Genomic DNA, 19737 nt, shown 5'->3' on the forward strand with positions numbered 1-19737 from the left:
TAAGCCTGTGGGTTTCGTGGTGTCGGGATGGAGTGGGGGATACGTACTCAGTGGCTCAGAATACAGTGACATTTATCATGATCAAGCGGGGAATGTTATTGTTGCTGTCCTGTATTGCTGGACATTTATTCAGATCATCGAGGTGCCCCTCCCTGAATGTTTTGGCCAAGCCTGTCATTAACACTAAACAGACCATGGCCATCAGATTCTACAAAGCCAGTTTAGATGGAGCTCACATATAGAAAAGAGAAGCAAACATTGGTAAGTTACATGTCTAAATCAAAAATGTCGCTCAAAGTTTGTGCATATTATGCTCTGGAGACGAGATGCGCAAAAACGAGGGTACTGCAATAATAATGGATGATCTCAAGTTGCAAGTAAACTGCGTTAACTAAGTGACTACTAATGCTGTGAAAACTAATTTCAATCAGTGTTAATTGAGGCAGGTTGACCGGTGTGTTGTAATCAAACCAGAGAGCAGGTTATTTGCCATTTCGTGTTATGTGATCAGAAGAGCTGCTTAATAACATTGTCATGAAACAGTTTTTGAGAAATAGTGACAAAAGTCTCTTGCATTTTACACAGTATCTGCATACAATATAGAATTCATGAACAGTACGGTCAAACATCATGGAAGCCCAGAGGATCGAGGGTCAAGTATTTTGCAGAGACTAGGGAAAGTACAATACACAATATTGTGGTAGACAAGCAATAGTTGTTACCTCTAGAAATATTTCAACGTCTGACGGCTTCATATATTTCTCTCAGGTGCAAACATCAAAGAAAAGGTAGGTTTTGATGGTTAACATCAAAACTTAAAGATTGGATTAAATCAAAGGAATTAGCTTCAAAACAATTCCAGTCCTGAATGAAACCTGCGAATTCTGAGAAACTTACAACACTGAAACAGAGGGCCTTAGAATTGAAAATAACATGACGAAGAGGACACATAAGAATAGGAAACACAAAGACTGACAAATTTACCAACTATTTAAAAAAAAAACGTAAAGGCAAGATCAATTGAGAAAGAAAAGCTGTGGAGGCAGGAAAAACTATTGTGGATAATGGAGAAATGGCGGAGAAACTAACAAGTCACCTTGAGTCTGTCTTCATTGAGGAAGATCGAGAAAATCTCCCAGAAATACCAAATGATCATCTGAGACTTTTTGCAGTAAAGACATATAAGTAACAGGGTAATACTTGAAAATTTAGCTAGATTACGCACTGCAAAATCTGAGTGACAAGGTGTACCTCATTTCAAAATGTCAGGAAAACATAACAATAGATGTGTTAATTGTACTGTTGCTGACTGTGTTTTATATTTCCTGAACGTTCTGCAGAGGCCGGAAGTAATTATGGATAACTGGAATTTAGTGTTATGAAGTTAAAGGCATGTTCTGAATATGTGCGGGAGAGTGAAAGCTGAGAGTTTGCAAACAACTGTCATGTGACCGACTAGCAGTCTCAGATTGTACTGGAAAATCGAAATTATGTTACATTTGACTGTTAAACATTACCTGAGCTTTTTTGCTATGTTTGCACAACAGCTGGAATTTAACCAATCAGTTTAAAATATGCTCCAGCATACTAAAACCCAAACGAATTTGAGTTTTGTTTTTTCACAACCTTGAACCATTGAGGCGATCCAATATTTGGGATATAAAGAAGTTAGCAATTTGAGAGTCAGAGCAAGAGACGAACTGCCATCTTCATAGTGTCTATCAGAAAATAATACCTTCTAACAAAGGTAACTTTCTGATTTGAAACATCTTTGCAGAAAAAGATTGGAAGGTGACCCAGGGAGATCTCAGCCAGAGGAATACAGGCACAGGAGACGACAACTTCTGCCTGGTTTTGAAATTCAAATGCACATCATTTTCATAGGGGAGTTTATTGGTGCAATATTGTTATAGAGTGGAGGGTAGATGACAAACCTTTAAGAGAAAGCAGGCTTACATTTGTAAACAGCTTTTCTGGCTATCTTATAACCCTCAAGCGCCATAACTGAGCCTTCACATCTCATCCTAATATCAGCCTTCTTCTTCTTGACAAGAGATTCCACTTCCTTTGTAAACCACGGCTCCCATGCTCTACAGCTTTCTTTCTGCCTGACAGGAACATACTTATCTCGGACACACAGTAGTTTTTCCTCGAATATGTACCACATTTCTAATGTGCCTATCCTCTGCAGTTTCCTTCCCCATCCTATGCTTCCTAAATCTTGCCTAATCACATCGTAATTGCATTTCCCCCAGCTGTAAGTCTGGCCCAGTGGTATGCAGCTATCCCTTTCTATCACTAAAGTTAATATAACAGAATTTGTGATCGCTTTCACCAAAGTGCTCAACTATATCAAATTCTAACACCTGGCTGGGCTCATTACCCAGAACCAAATCTAATGTGGCTTCGCCCTTGTTGGCCTGTCTACATACCATGTCAGGAAGCCCTCCTGCACACGCTGGATAAAAACAGGCTCATCTATAGTACTCGTACTATAGTGTTCCCAGTCAATATTTGGAAAGTTGTAGTCCCCCATGACAACTACCCTGTCTCTCTCACTTCTATCGAGAATCATCTTTACTATCCTTTCCTCTACGTCTCACGAACGATTCAGAAGCCTACAGAAAACTCCCAGCAGGGTGAGCTCGCCTTTCCTGTTTCTCACCTCAGCCCGTACTATGTCAGCTGACGAGTCCCCAAACATCCTTTCTGCAACTGTAATACTGTTCTTGACCAACAATGCTACACCTCCCACCCTTTCACCATCTTCTCTGTTCTTACCGAAATATCTAAATCCTGGAACCTGCAGCAACCATTCCTGTCCCTGCTCTAACCATGTCTCAAAAATGGCCATAGCATCGACGTCCCAGGTACCAACACATGCTGCAAGTTCACACACCTTATTCCAGACGCTCCTGGTGTTGAAGTAGACACATTTCAAACCAACTTTTTGCTTGCTGGTGCTATCTTGCGTCCCTGAAATTTGATTTTGGACCTCCATACTCACAACCTTTTCTTTTCTCAAAATACAATTTTCGTTCCCATCTGGCTGCTGGACGAGTTTAAACCCACACAAATAGCCTTAGCGAATTTCCCCCCAGGATATTGGTACCCCTCTGGTTCAGATGAAGACCATCCTGCTTGTTGAGGTGCCACGTACCCCAGAACGAACCCCAATTATCCAAGAATCCAAAACCCTCCCTCCTGCACCATCCCTATAGTTACGTGTTCAACTCCTCTCTCTCCCTATTCCTTGCCTCACTAGCACGTGGCACGGGCAACAAACCAGAGACAACAACTCTGAGCGTCCTAGCTCTGAGCTTCCATCCTAGCTCCCTGAATTTCTGCCTTAAATCCCCATCTCTCTTCCTACCCATGTCATTGGTGCCTATGTGGACCACGACTTGAGGCTGCTCCCCCTCTCTCTTACGAATCCCAAAATCACGATCAGAGACATGACGAACCCTGGCATCTGAGAGGCAACACACCAACCGTGAGTCTCTCTCCTCCCCACAGAACCTCCTATCTTTGCCCCTAACTATGGAGTCCACAATAACTACTGCACTGCTCCTTTTCCCGTTGCCCTTCTGAGCAGCAGGAACAGAATCTGTGCCAGACCCCTGCGCCCCACTGCTTTCCATTGGTAAGTCGTTCCCCCCCAACCCAAAACAGTATCCAAAATTGTATACTTATTGTTGAGCTGAATGGCCATAGGGGATCCCTGCACAGCCTCCCTGTTCCCTTCCCGTCACCTGAATGCAACCCATTTGCCTTTTGCTTGTACCTTAGGAGTGACTACGTCCCTGTTACTCATCTCAATAACCCCCTCTTCCTCCCGAATGATCCGAAGTTCATCCAGCTCCATCTCCAGTTCCCTGACGCGGTTTTCGAGAAGCTGGAGTTGGGTGAAATTCCCGCACATGTAGTCAGCAGGGACACTGGTGGTGATCCTTACCTCCCACATGTAGCTGCTGAGCCACCATGAAATTGTTGCACAGTGTTGGTGAGACTGTATTTGGTGTATTGTGTGCAGTGTTGGTATCCAAAATCTAAGGAAGAATATTGTGATCACAGAGTAAGTGAAATAAGCATTCTCCCGAGAAATCACTCAGCAAGTAAAATTGTCTGATGAGGGAGTATGGTAAGTACATTTAAGCTTGCTCAAAGATTGGCCAGATGGTTGGAAGTGAGGAGGAAGGTCTTCTGTTACAGGAAGATATAAATGGAACTGTCAAATGGGCAGATCGATGGCAGATGGAACGTAACCCTGATAAATATGGAGTGATGCACTTTGGAAGAAGGAACCAGAAGGGGAGAACGCCAGGAATGGCAGCAACTAGGAATCACAGAGTATGCTTGTCCACAGATCCATGAATGCCACTGGGAATGTTAATAGATGGCTAACGGAGGATTCTAGACATGCCTTTCATTTGTAAGAGCTACGTCGCACTTCGATTAGGTCAAGCTGAAATATCATGTGGAGTTCGGTGTGCCACTTTACAGGAACGATATGATTGCACTGGAGCGTGTGCAGAGGCGATTCACCAGGATGGTCCCAGCGATGGTACATATCAGTTGTGAAGAGAGGTTGGATAAGATCGGTAGTTTGCTTTGAAGCAGATACAGCTGAGTTCAGATATATAAGATAAACAGGACCATGGACAGGGTGGATGAACAGCAACTGTTCGTTTTCGTCAAAGGATCAAGGTAAAAGTGAAGGGCTTGAGGTTTAGAGAGGATTTGAGAATTGTTTTCCACCCAGCGGGTGTTGGGGTCTCGAATGTACGTCCGGAGAGTGGAATTGTCACGTAAACCTCAACTGTTGAAAGGTCCCTGGGAGAGCACCTGAAGTGTCATAAGATTTATGGCTATGGGCATGGCATAGAAAAGTGGGGCTAATGTAGATCATTGTTGTATTTCTGATAATATAGAGTCTATGCTTCTGTGGGAAAATCTTGTGTGAATGAGGCTAATATATGGACATTTCTTAGGATGGGAGAGTTGACAGGAAACAGAGAGCAAAAATAAAACCATGTGTTTTTGGAAGGGAAGGTGCCCGGGAGGTTGCCGGGGTCACTGCTTGGGCCACAGCTATTCATAATGCACATCAAACATTTGTTGAAGAAATGAAATGCAACAGACACGGGTAAAATGCATAAGCTCCACACAGGCCCTTTCCCGAGGTTGGATCGAACCGAAGACCCGGGCACAGTGAAGCTAAAGTGCTAACCACTGAGCCACCAAGCAGCCCACTCATTGCTTTATAGATCCCTGGATTTTTTGCTGCCTTTTTTCAAGATAATTTCATAACATTAACTGCCTTCCAGTCCTCCAGCACCCCATCCTCGGCTATGAAAGTTTCAATAAATATTGAACAACTGTCGATCCTGTAAAACAGACACAATGACATACGGTGCTGGGAAAGCTCAGCCATCTGGCAGCATAAGGGAACATAAATTAAAGTTAATGTTCCAGGTCTCCACCTTATTATTCGATGTTTACCCATTGACAAATACACCTAACCTACACATCACTGAATATTATGGGGCAATTTAGCATGGCCAATTCACCTAACCTGCACATCTTTGGAAATTACATATCTGTCAGCTAGTGGCTCAAACCTTCTTCCCCAGCTTCTTGCAATGCTCTGGGATACAGTGGAACATATCCTGGGTATGGATCAACGGTTATGCATTTCAAGACCTGCAAGAAGTCCGCTTCTGTAATGTGTGCTCGTTTCATGTATTTATATCCATGAGGTTCCATGTATTTCACCACAGTAAATGTTGACGTGATATATTTGTTTAGTACCTCACCCATCGAGCAGGAACTGGCTGTAAGGCAGCAGAATGTGGAAGTTTGAGTCCTTGTGAGAAGTGTGAACGCCACATGGCCTTACATTTAAGGACTGTGCCGTTGAGCTCTTAACTGTTACATTTTTTTTTCACTTTTACAGAACGGGCTTTTTACAGGAAACTTTGATTTCGTTATTTTTTCCACATTGCACCAAGATTCTGTACCTATGGGGGTGAGTACATTTGTACTTAAGATTGTGTCACATGTGGCGACTTGTAAACGTTTCGCTGTCCTCGTGTAAATACACGTGACAATAAACCTAATAAACCTAATTCATACCCTTTGGTTCCACGCATAGAAGGCAGTTTTATTTTTAAGGGGCCCGAGTGTCACTCTACTTTTTTTACCCTTAATATATTGGCAGAATATTTTTCCATTCTTCTTTACCTTATCATCCAACGCTATTTCACGCTCCCTTTTTGCTCTCCTAATTTCCCTGCTAAGTGTACTCCTACACTCCGTATGCTCGAGGGATTTACTTGATCCCAGTTGCCAGTAGCTAACATATACCTTCCTCGTTTTCCTTAAGCAGTGCCTTATTATCTCAGTCAAGTTCGCTTCCCTACTGATACTAGCATTGCCCTTCCCGCTAACAGAAATATGCTGTGCATGACCTCCCGTTATGTAACTTTTGAAAGACACCCATTTACCAGATGTACCTCTACCTGCGAACAATTTTCCCCACACTTCATTTAAATGTTCCTGCCTAATACCATCAAAATTAGCCTTTCCCTAAATTTTTATTTGGACCAGGCCCTAATTTCCCAGAACAATTTTCAATCTAATAGAATTACGGTCACTGGTCCCAAAGGGCTCCCACTATAAATTCTCAGTCACTTGCCCTGCGTTATTTCCAAAGTGGAAATAAAGGTGAGGCATAGATCAGATCACCCTTGGCCGTATTGAATGGTAAGGCAGGCTTGAGGGGGCGAATGTCTGCGTGTGTTTGTGTGTCTAAGGTGTGTGTGTGTGTGTGTGTGTGTGTATGCGTTTTCGTGTATCTGTGTTTCCCGATGTCTGCGTGTGTGTTTTAGTGGATTAATGAGTGTATTTGCGCATCTACATCTCTGAGCATTTGCGTTTCTGTTGTGTAAGGAGTGATTCCATTTAAATGGGGATCACAATGTCCCTCCCCACTCTCTCACACTCTGTCGCTCCATCGTGTGTTCAAAGTGATGTAATAACACCCTCTGCCACAACACAAGCAGTAGCTTCGTTTCGAAAAGGAATCAAAGATAGTGACTCGCTCAGATTTGAATTGAATTGCTTTGATTTTTGCGAGCACTGTAATGGTTGTAGGGAATAGCATGCAATCTGCTTTCTTATTGTGCCATGTCAGGTATGTAATTTAGTTAGCAGCATGGCTCGGTGGTTAGCGCTGCTGTCTCACAATGCCAAGGACGCAGGCTCACTTCCACGCTCGGGCGACTGTGTGGCGTTTGCTCACAACGCACGGGTTTCTTCCGGACGATCCATTTTGCTGAAAATCCATAGGTGTGCAAGTGTGAGTGAGTTGGCCATGCTAAATTTCCAATAGCGTACAGGGATGTGTCGGTTCCATACATTATTCTGGGGTAAATATAGTGTAGAGTGTAGTGCTGAAAAAACACAGCAGATCAGGCAGCTTTTGAGGAGCAGGAGAAATCCTGATGAAGTGCTTCTGCCTGAAAAGTCGATTATCCTGCACCTGGATGTTATCTGACCTGCTGTATGTCTCCAGCATCACTCTATCGAAACTGATCTCCGAAATCTGCATTCCAAATTTTCTCCAAGTAAATGCAGAGTGACAGGAGAGAGCAAAAAAAGGTCTGGGTAGTCATTATTCAGAGTGTCGGTGTAGACTTGGACCACATAGCCTGTTTCGACACTGGAGGCATTCTCTACCTCGGTACACATGTGTAAACATTCGGTACATTTTTGAAAGAATAATAAAATAAAGTCCGGAACAACATGAAAAAGGAAAAACAAACGATTCGATTTACAGTCCTTACACTTCAGTCACCAGACCACACCAGGCACAGTGCCCAGGCCCCACCAAGTCCAGTCTCCAGCCCAAACCAGTCATAGTCGCCAATCTGAGCAGGGCCCAGTCTCCAGACCGCACCAAGTCCAGTCTCCAGACCGCACTGGGACCAGTCTCCAGACACCACCAGCCTGAGACTACAGACCACCATAGACCCAGTCTCCAGTCTACAATGGGACCAGACTCTAGACAGCACATGACCCAATCTCCACACCTCACCGCGACCAGTGTCCCGACACCACCAGCCTGAGACTACAGACAGCCGTGGGCCCAGTCTCCCGTCTTCAATGGGACCAGACTCCACGGCCCACTGGACCCAGTCACCAGACCACTCCGGGCCAATCTCCAGATAGCAGCAGGCCTCGTCTCCCGACCACATTGGGCCCAGTGTACAGATTGCGCTGGGCTCAGTCGACAGAATGCACCGGGTTGAAACTCCAGACCCTAACATGCAGAGTCTCCAGAATGCAACGGGCCGAGATTCTAGACTTGCTGGTTCCAGTCTCCAGACCGCATGGGGCCCAGTCTCAATACCAAAGCAGCTCCAGTTTCGAGACTGCAGGCAGCCACGGTATCCAGGCCGCACTGGGCCAAGTCTCCAGATCTCTTTGGTCCCGTCTCCAGACAACACCGTACCCTGTCTCCAGGCCCCACAGGGCTCAGTCTCCAGACCGCAGTGGGTCCAATCTGCAGATCGTTCCGCTTCCATTTCTTCATATTGCACCAGGCAGACTCAAGACCACATAGGGCCCAGTCTCCAGACGATGCCAGGCCAAGTTTCCAGACTGCACCGGGCCCATTCTCCAGGCTACATCAGGCAGAGACTCCAGACCACGCCGGTCTGAGTCATAAGACCAGACCATGCTGAGTCTCTAGACTTCACGAGGCTCAGTCTCCAGGCCGCACCCGACCCAGCCTCCAGATCGCACCGGACCCAGTCTTCACACTGAATCAGGCATATTCTCGCGGCTGCATTGTGCCTAGTTACCAGATCACACCTGGCACAGTCTCCTTCCCACACCGGTCCGAGTCTCCAGAGTTTACAGGGCCCAGTCTCCCGACCGCATCAGACCCAGTCGACAGACCACTCTGAAACCGGTCTCCAGACTGCACCAGGCTCAGTCTCCGGACTGCACTTGGCCCTGTGTCAGGACTGCACCATGCCCAATCTCTGGACCGTACTGCGCCCCGGCTCCAGCCTGAATTGTGCGTCGACCACAATCTCGAAATCTTGCATCCCTGCATCAGCCTCCGGTCTGGAACACACCTCTTCCTTTCCTTTCACTGTAACATTATAAAACTAAAATTTTGGTAAGCAAACTCCTCCTAGGTTAGGTTACCTACAGTGTGCAAACCGCCATTTGACGCAAACACATCCACACTAATCATTCGATGAGTAACCCACCCAGGCCTATTTCCATCTGACTAATGCACCTAACACTACGTGCAATGTAGAATGGCCAATTCACGTGACCTGCATATTTTTGGACAGTGGAAGGAAATCGGAGCACCCGGAGGAATACCACGCAGGCACAGGGAGAATGTACAAACTCCATACAGACAACCGTGCGAAACTGGGATTGAAAGAGGGACCCTGGCGATGTGAGGCATAGTGCTAATCACTGAGCCAGCGTGCCACCCTGAAAACCGAATAAAAATAAAAAGTGCCAAAGAGTGGGCGAAGCAGAAGAGTTGTGGCTAGAGCATTCCAAACCTGCCGCCATGTGAAGGACATTTCCCGGCTTTTCTCCTTCTTCAAAAAATAACTTTGGAGACTCAGAGCATTCTTGTACGATTCTTTGTGATGCTGTCTTTGATATATTAACGAAGGAGAACAACATACCCATTGCTGGCACTTAGGCTGCCATTAGGTTTGTTTCAGGACTCTACAGTTAATCCTCACGCTAATTTTGAACAGTGCATCAAAAAAGCATTAAAAGTTAGAGAAAGTGAATAAAATATCGTCTCACCTCGTCCAAAATGCTTTAATCAGAGTGGCCTTGACACATAAGTACGGCTGGAGAGTGCATAGTTCCCCGTGTTTATAGATCAATGTATTGCTGTGGTCTGCGCTGCACCCCGTTTTGGACAGGTATCTAGTACGGGTTTATAGATCAATGTACTTTCGGTGGTCTGCATCGTTCCGGGTTCTAGACAGATATCTACTCCAGGTTTATAGATGAGTACACTGCTGTAATTTGCATAGCTGCCAATGCTGGGCAGATGCTTATTGCGGTTTATAGAAAAATGCACTGATCCGGTCTGCCTAGCTCTCAGTGCTGGAAAGCTATCTAGTCGGGGTTTACACGTTAATACACTCCTGTGTTCTGCACAGCTCGCCGTGCTGGTCAGATATTTCGTTGGGGTTTATAGATTATTCCACTCCTGTGCCCTGCATTTCTCTCTGTGCTGGAGATATATCTAGTGCGGGTTAATAGTTCAATGCAGTCCTGTTCTCTGCATAGCTCCCAGTGCTGGATGATTACCTTTTCCAAATTTACAGATCAATTCACTGCTATTGACTGCATAACTCCATGTGCTGGACAGGTATCTCGTACGGTTTATACATGAAAGCACTGCTGTGGTATTTATATCTCTCAGTGCTGGACAGATATCTAGTCGGACTTTATTGATCAATGCACTGCTTTTCCCTGCATAGCTCCCCGCCCTAGATATCTGTCCAGCACCGGGAGCTATGCAGAACACACATTGCACTGATCTATAAATCTCGACTAAAATATCTATCCAGCACATACATCTCATCCGGGCATATGTATTAATGCACGGCTGTGGCCTGCATATTTCTGGATGTGATATACATCTAGTCCGAGTTTATAGATCAATGCACTGCTTTGACATTTATAGCTGCCAGTGCTGGACAGGTATCTGCTTCGGATTTATAGATCAATCCACCTCAGTGGTCTGCTTAGCTCCCCGCTGGAGAGATATCAAGTCCAAGTTTATGGATCAACCAACGGTTGTGGTCTGCATTGCTCCGTGTGCTGAACAGATAGCTATACCAGGTTTATCCTTCAATACAGTCTTATTGTCTGCATTATGCCCTGTGCTGAATATCTAGTCCGGATTTATAGATAAATATTCGGCAGTGCTCTGCATAGCTCACAGTGCGGGGCAGATATCTATTCCAAGTTGAGAGATTGAATTACCTTATTGAATTCTTTGAAAAGGTGACGAAGGAGGTTGATGAGGGGAAAGCGGTAGATGTGGTATATATGGATTTTAGTAAGGCGTTTGATAAGGTTCCCCATGGTAGGCTACTGCAGAAAATACGGAGATATGGCATTGAGGGTGAGTTGGAGGTTTGGATTAGGAATTGGCTGGATGGAAGAAGACAGAGGGTAGTAGTTGATGGCAAAGTTTCTTCATGGAGTGCCGTCACTAGCGGTGTTCCGCAAGGATCTGTTTTGGGACCATTGCTGTTTGTCATTTTTATAAATGACCTGGAAGAGGGGTTAGAAGGTTGGGTGCGCAAGTTTGCGGATGATACGAAAGTCGGAGGAGTTGTTGACAGTGAGGAAGGATGTGGCAGGTTACAGCAGGATATAGAGAAGCTGCAGAGCTGGGCAGAAAGGTGGCAAATGGAATTCAATGTAGCTAAGTGTGAGGTGATTCACTTTGGGAAGAATAACAAAAAGATGGGGTACTGGGCTAATGGTCGGATACTTGGTAGTGTGGATGAGCAGAGGGATCTTGGTGTCCATGTACACAGATCTCTGAAAGTTGCCACCCAGGTAAATAGTGCGGTGAGGAAGGCATATGGCGTACTGGCTTTTATTGGTAGAGGAATTGAGTTCCGGAGTCCTGAGGTCATGATGCAGTTGTATAAGACTCTGGTGCGGCCGCATCTGGAATATTGTGTGCAGTTTTGGTCGCCATACTATAGGAAGGATGTGGAGGCACTGGAACGCGTGCAGAGGAGGTTTACCAGGATGTTGCCTGCTATGGAAGGAAGATCGTATGAGGAAAGACTGAGACACTTGGGGCTGTTTTCATTAGAGAAAAGAAGGTTTAGGGGTGACTTGATTGAGGTGTACAAGATGATTAGGGGGTTAGATAGGGTTGACAGTGTGAACCTTTTCCCGCGTATGGAGTCGGGTATTACAAGGGGGCATAGCTTTAAATTAAGGGGGGGTAGATATAGGACTGAAGTTAGGGGTAGGTTCTTCACTCAGCGAGTCGTAAGTTCATGGAATGCCCTGCCAGTAGCAGTGGTGGACTCTCCCTCTTTATGGGCATTTAAGCGGGCATTGGATAGGTATATGGAGGATAGTGGGTTAGTATAGGTTAGGTGGGCTTGGATCGGCGCAACATCGAGGGCCAAAGGGCCTGTACTGCGCTGTATTCTTCTAATTTCTTCTAAAAAAAAAGATCAATATGCTGCATAGCTCCCCGTGCTGGACAGACTTCAAATCCAGGTTAATGCATCATTGCATTGCTGTGGTCGGTATGGCTCCCTGTGCTAGACAGATATTTTGGTTGTGTTAATTGATCAATGTACTGCTGAGGTCTCCATAACTTCCTGTACTGGACAGATATCCAGTCCAAGTTTATAGACCAATGTCCTGCTGTGTCTGCATAACTCCCTGCGCTGGATAGATATTTAGTCTAGGTGTATAGATCAATGCAATGTGTGTGCTGCATAGCTCCCGGTGCTGGACAGTTTATTAATCAACACATTTCTGTGGTCTACACAGCTCCCCGTGCAGGACAGATATGTAGCCCAGGTTTATAGATAAATACACTGTTTTGCTCTGCATAGCTCACGATGCTGGACAGTTATCCAGTCCAAGTTCATCGGATGACAACTCTGCTGTGGTCTGCTTAGCTCCCAGTGCTGTATGGATATCTAGTCCGGGTTTATATATGAATGCACTGCAGTGGTCTGCGCAGCTCCCCGTGGTAGACTGATATCTACTCCGGGTTTATAGATCAATGCACTGGCATGGTCTGGACAATTTTCCACACTCGGCAGATTGTTGGGTTGGACCGAACAGAACGTGATCTACACAGTTCTCAGCGCTGATCACAGATGTCCTCTTGGTTAATGGTTCCCTGTAGTGTATTAATAATGTGATATGAAAACTATTTTCTCTAATGTGGCAACGCCTTAATTCTCATTCATATGATTGAACGCTCTGACATTCCCTCCAGTAATGTTGCAGTGTGACCATGCACAGTACATCATGCTTTTTGATGAAGTAACAAAGAGGATTGATGAGGGCAGAGCAGTAGATGTGATCTGTATGCACTTCAGTAAGGCGTTCGACAAGGTTCCCCATGGGAGACTGATTAGCCAGGTTAGATCTTATTGAATACAGGGAGAACTAGCCATTTGGATACAGAACAGGCTCAAAGGTAGAAGATAGAGGGTGGTGTTGGAGGGTTGTTTTTCAGACTGGAGGTCTGAGACCAGTGGAGTGCCACAAGGATCGGTCCTGGGCCCTCTACTTTTTGTTTTTGGAATAGGATCTTGACTAGATGGGTCAATGGGCTGAGAAGTGGCAGATGAAGTTTAATTCAGATAAATGCATTTTGGGAAAGCAAATTTAGCAGGACTTATACACTTAATGGTAAGGTACTGGGGAGTGTTGCTGAACAAAGAGACCTTGGAGTGCAGATTCATCGCCCCTTGAAAGTGGAGTCGCAGGCAGATAGGATAGTGAATGCGGCCTTTTGTATGCTTTCCTTTATTGGTCAGAGTATTGAGTACAGGAGTTGTGAGGTCATGTTGCGGCTGTAGGGGACATTGGTTCGGCCACTGTTGGGATATTGCGTGCGAATCTGGTCACCTTCCTATCGGAAAAATGTTGTGAAACTTGAAAGGGTTTAGAAAAGATTTACAAGGATGTTGCCAGGTTTGGAGGATCTGAGCTACAGGGAGAGGCTGAACAGGCTGGGGCTGTTTTCCCTGGAGCGTCGGAGGCTGTGGGGTGTACTTATAGAGGGTTACAAAATTATGAGGGGCATGGATAGGATAAACAGGCAAAGTCTTTTCCCTGGAGTCGGGGAGTCCACAACTAGAGGGCATAGGTTCGGATGAGAGGGGAAAGATATTAAAGAGACGTAAAGGGCAACTTTTTCACACACAAGGTGGTACGTGTATGGAATGAGCTGCCAGAGGATGTGGTGGAGGCTGGTACAATTGCAAAATTTAAGAGGCATTTGGATGGTTATATCAATAGGATGGGTTTGGAGTGATATGGACCGGGTGCTGGCAGGTGGGAATAGATTGGGTTGGGATATCTGGTCGGCATGGATAGGATGGACCGAAGGGTCTGTTTCCATGCTGTACATCTCTATGACTCTATGACTCTATGTTGGTGAATGCCCACTTTTCTGACAGCAGCCACAGTCTCGTCACTCAGATGCAGTTAGCCATTCCCATCATCTTCGGTGATCCACATAGAAAGAAAGGATGGCCTCTCGGATGAAGGCCGTCCCATTCATACACATAAAAACATTGCCCCACACCACACCTCAGCACTACCCACACTAACCAACCCCATCAAAATATCCCGAGTGTACTGAGAGCACTACAAACATCATCGGAGTAGATAATCAGAGAGATGGAGCAACGCTTCTGATTTTTGAATGCGTCAGAGTGAACGCTCCAGTACGATGTTGTTTAGTCCTGTAATCTCTTTTCATTTATGTAATATACAGCCTTTTTGTCTTGCTTAAAATTTCATAGCTTCTTGATTAGCCACATTATATTCCAGCTGCCAAATTGTTGTTCATTACTATCCAGTTAGAAATTCTCTACCTTCTCCAGATAAATGATGTTCCTGTCTATCTTAGTTAAAATATATTTTTGCACTTTCGAAAACGTTGCCATTGGTTGCAAATAGTTAAGGCCCCAGCAAGCTCACTGTATTCGGTAAATTACTAAAGACTGATTGTTCCCTAATTTATTCTTGCTCATGGCGCAGAAACCCGTTTTCCCCATATTCTTATGGAGCAGCTTGGAAATGCTGAATGTTCCCTTCCATTTCCGGAGTAACAGATATGAGAGATTAAAAGATCTGCTGAAATTGGCTGAATAGCCTGTTGCAGTGTCAGTGCGGTTGTGAAGGTTGCTGAACATATTGAAACAATCAGAGAACAGCCTCCTTCTGACCTTATGGTGGAGGGAAGGCCGTTGATGCTGCAGCTGCTGTTTGAGCACAATGCCTCATGGATGCCCAGTTTCCATTTGTTGGTCCTTTAGAAGTTTGTCCTACTTCACACTTGGTAGTGCTGAAGATCGAGACACATCCAAAGGGGCCTCTTAGTTCGAGATCGGTTAAAAGAATGAACAGAATTGCATAAAATGCCTTACTTTAATAAACTAATGACCCGCATCAGAAGAATCTCTCAGAGTACGGTCTGTTCAAAGCAAGGCTCCCAGTTTTATAAATTTAGACAGCCTGGCGTAGATTTGTCCAGCAACACAGAGGTTAAAAGCTTCTGTGTTCCGTGGAGAAGTGGCGCAAGGCTGTTCCTACAGATACTGTTCTGTACAGATCCATCTGTGACATGGGGTTTGTTGAGAATGATTCCCTCTTGTTGGTTCCGCCATCTGGCTGCTTTGCATTTGAGACCTCTATCTGGTCAGTCACTCGTGGGTCTGTGAAGACATTCTTGGTGATGGACATTGAGGTCCTACACCCAGGATGTGTTCTGTGCCCTTGTCACCCTCATTGCTTCCTCTGACTTGTTTTCAACGTCGAGGGGAACTGAGTTATCACCGAGGGGTGATGTGAAAGCCAATAGATATCCATCATCAGATTTCCTTGGGTATCCCTGACGTATTATCATGTGATTTCTGGGGTTCTGGAATCAACGTTTCGGAATTCCAGGGTAACTCCTTCTCTGACTATTTCCCACAGCATAGCCACCACTGGTGGGTCTGTCCTGCCGATGGGACGGGTTATCCCCAGGAATGCCAATGGAGCTTCACGAAACATGACCCATCAAGTCCGATTCTGAGTATGACGATATCAGACTGTTTATTGATAGTGTCAATATGAGGAATAAAGGGACAATAGAGCAGGGAGTAGTCGGTCAGAAAGCTGAATGAAAGTTCCTCCAATTAAATGTGTGTTGTATTCTCAAAACAGACTGAGGAATTTAAAACATATATATTTAGGGAAATGGATATGATTTAATGGTATTAAAGAGACAAGTCTACAGGGCGACCCATATTGGGAACTGAATATCAAGAACATTTTAAAGCTTGGAGTGTGAGATAAATTTGAAAAGGAAGTGGGGGAAACAGCTGAAGAAGCGATGACATCTGCATTTTCATTCAGGAGGATCTTACAAAATTCTGTCCCAACATGCTCCGAAATATTCTGTAAGTGATGTTTCCTGGAACATTCTGTACATGACTATATGTTTGAATGGACGGACGAGAGTGAACTGAGCAAAAGGTAAGATCATGAATGAAGCGATCCCTCTCCAAGGAGAACGAGAAACTGTCCCGAAGTTCCCTCAGGCATAAAGAGGTGAATACTTTTTCACTGCGTTTACATTTCTTTATGACAGAGGATCGACTATAATTTAAAATAAAAGACAGAACCTTACAACCTCTATTTGTCTTCAACGAACTGGGAGGGAATCCTCCAGGAGAACAATGTTTTCACCCCGCGATATCAGGAACTGGAAAGACGTGAGCTGTGCCAGCTCTCTTGCGCATACAAGGCACGTGGCTCTCCCCACCAAGGAAGGCCATTCAGCCCCATTCTCCCCCACACCCCTTGGTACTGCTAGTCTAGTTCAGACTAAGCCGGTCGGCCGACGAGGGATCACGCAGTTATTAGATTACTGACAGTGTGGATACCCCATTGTACTCTATGCTACTTTCTCCCCACCCCCACCCTCCTCCAGCTGATCTCTCCACCCTGCAGGCTCTCTGATTTTATTCCTGATGAAGGGCTTTTGCCAGAAACTTCGATTTTACTGCTCCTCGGATGCTGCCTGAACTGCTGTGCTCTTCCAGCACCACTAATCCAGAATCTGCTCTTGAGTGATCGAGTCTGTGGGAATATTATAGAAACCATCTGTCCTTATGTATGTGTTTCTGTGTGTTTGGGGAATGAACGTTTCTTGAGTTTTATGGCACATGTTTCTCAGTAATGTAGACCGTCTCTGGTTAGGCCCCACTTGGAGTACTGTGTCCAGTTTTGGTCCCCACACCTCAGGAAGGACATACTGGCACTGGAGCGTGTCCAGCTGAGATTCACGCGGATGATCCCTGGAATGGTAGGTCTAACATATGAGGAACGGCTGAGGATCCTGGGACTGTATTCACTGGAGTTTAGAAAATTAAGGGGAGATCTAAATGAAACTTATAAGATAACACATGGCTTGGAGAGGGTGGACGCGAGGAAATTGTTTCCGTTAGGCGAGGAAACTATGACCCGTGGACACAGCCTTAGAATTAGAGGCGGTAAATTCAGAACAGAAATATGGAGACATTTCTTCAGCCAGAGAGTGGTGGGCCTGTGGAATTCATTGCCACAGAGTACAGTGGAGGCTGTGACGCTAAATGTCTTCAAGGCAGAAATTGATAAATTCTTGATGTCACAGGGAATTAAGGGTGATGGGGAGAATGCGGGTAAGTGGAGTTGAAATGCCCATCAGCCATGATTGAATGGCGGAGTGGACTCGATGGGCCGAATGGCCTTACTTCCGCTCCTATGTCTTATGGTCTTATGGTCTCATTTGGTATTTCAGCTCAATTATTTTAATAAATCTCCGGATGCAGTGACTGATTTGAAAAGCCGACTGCATCCTCCAACAAACTGATCACTTTGCCTCCAGGTTGATGGATAATGTGTTTGTTTTCCTTGCTCACAGTTCACATAGTGACGATCTACGTTCTGCTTTATAAAGATTGTGGATTGTCTCCATGTGTCAGACGTTACCTGGGGGCCATGGCAGTGGCGGATCTACTGGTCATTATCCTCGACCTGATACTGAGACACATTCCCATTGTTTATCAGGAGCATTTTTATTTCCTGTACTCCGTCCCTGTGTGTAATATTCACGCCGTACTGCTTTATGCAGCCACTGACTGCTCTGTCTGGTTCACCGTTACTTTCACCTTTGATCGGTTTGTGGCCATTTGTTGCCAGAAGCTGAAAAGTAAATATTGCAGTGAGAAGACGGCGGCTGTGGTTCTGGGAGCAGTGACTGTTCTGAGCTGTTTAAAGAACATTTTCTGGTATTTTATGTTCTCAGATCATTATCGTCTGGGGAGCACCCTCTGGTTTTGTAATACACCAAATGCAGTTATGTTTTCCTTGGTCTGGGTCACAATCGAGTTCCTCCACCACATTCTAACCCCGTGTGTCCCATTTCTCCTGATTCTGCTGCTCAATGTTCTCACCGTCAGACACATTGTAGTGACCAGCAGAGCTCGCAGGAGACTCCGCGCTCACACCAATGGGGACGCTCAGTCTGACACAGAAATGAGAAACCGAAAAAAATCCATCATTTTACTGTTTGTGATCTCGGCCAATTTCATCCTGTTATGGTCAACGTTAATGGTGTTTTCTATTTCGAGCCGGATGCATGATTTTGGGTATCGGTCTGTGTCTCTCCATTCCTTTGTGCGGGAATTGGGCTTCATGCTGCAGCTCCTCAGTTGCTGCACAAACACCGTGATTTATGCTGTGACCCAGACTAAGTTCAGACAGCAGCTGAAGAATGTGCTGAAATACCCCTTTACCCAAATTCATCAATCAATCAAATTAACTAATTAATCAATTCATCAGGGAATTTCTCACTTCAGTTCAGTGTTTCAGTCGTGAAGGACCGTGCGCTGTGGCAACAGACTTACAATAGCGTTCGTTTGTCCAACCGTTTCCCACGAGGTAGTGGTTGTGGTGATGGGGGTGGTGGTGGGTGTCGAGGGAGACTTTTCAATGTTTCTGTAAACTCTGGGGCCAGTCAAAAAAAACGCCATCCCATTCACTGTAACTATCATTTTAAATTGTAAACAAAAATCATTTTCATTAAAAAGTGTTGAGTAGCAGAGTGAACAACGTTGTCGATCGTCTTTGTGTTGAAGAAGCTGAGCTGGAGAGAAACAGAGTCAGGCCCACGTCCTGGTCCTCAGGGAAGGTGAGGGACCCTGGGCCTGAGCTCAGGAGTTGGGTTTCAGTCACTCTGAATTGTTTTCACCTGTGGGTGCGTCACACCGACAGAGCCTCAGCAGAATTGATTCCTCAAGCCAATTGGCCCCATCTCCACTGAATCGCCTACGTCTCGCGCTCTCGTTGTCCATCCCTCGCTCTCGCTCCTACCTCCACACGCCCTGTCTTTAGAGCGGCTGGAAGAAAGAGATTGCAAGTGGGAGAGTGGAAGAGTAACAGGGAGAGTTCGATTAGGCTAGGGCGAGACGGGAAGGTGATCGTGTGAAAGACAGAGAGAGAGTGGGAAGAGAGAGAAAGCAAGTGAGTTAGAGAGAGAGGGATAGGGTTGAGATTGAGAGAGTGGGAGTGGGGGAGAAAGTGAATGTGGGCGAGAGCGAGACTATTGGAGAGAGAGAGTGGAGTAGAGAGAGTGAGGGGGTAGAGAACGAGAGTCGAATGGGAGTGGAGAGAGAGGTTAAGGGTGGTCGAGAAAGAATGAGAGAGAGCGCGAGGTGGTAAGTGGGTGCAAAGAGAGAGTGGGAGCGATTTAGAGAGAAAAAGAAGGAGCTGAAATAGAGAGAGAATGGGAGGGGTCTACAGACAGAGAGTGCGAAGGATGTGTAGAGAGATAATGTGAGAGCCGTATAGCGAGAGATTAGGAGAAGGTAGAGAAAGACACACACACAAGGAGCGAGAGACAGAGAAAGAAGATGTTAG

General features: G+C 45.5%; 1 protein-coding gene across 1 annotated transcript in view; it reads left to right on the plus strand.

Annotated features, from left to right (window-relative positions):
- The window catches only part of LOC148135617 (putative G protein-coupled receptor 139), a 56885-nt gene extending 38237 nt beyond the window's left edge, over nt 1–18648 (plus strand). The window contains exon 2 of the mRNA XM_087984609.1: nt 17741–18648. Coding sequence (XP_087840735.1) covers nt 17741–18648 — 908 coding nt within the window. The remainder of the gene's footprint in view (nt 1–17740) is intronic.
- The last annotated feature ends 1089 nt before the right edge of the window (nt 18649–19737 follow it).

The sequence above is a fragment of the Chiloscyllium plagiosum genome, unplaced genomic scaffold, assembly GCF_037043375.1.
Source record: "Chiloscyllium plagiosum isolate Xiang-an unplaced genomic scaffold, Cpla_swu_hap1 HiC_scaffold_49, whole genome shotgun sequence".
NCBI classification, from domain to species: Eukaryota; Metazoa; Chordata; class Chondrichthyes; order Orectolobiformes; family Hemiscylliidae; genus Chiloscyllium; species Chiloscyllium plagiosum.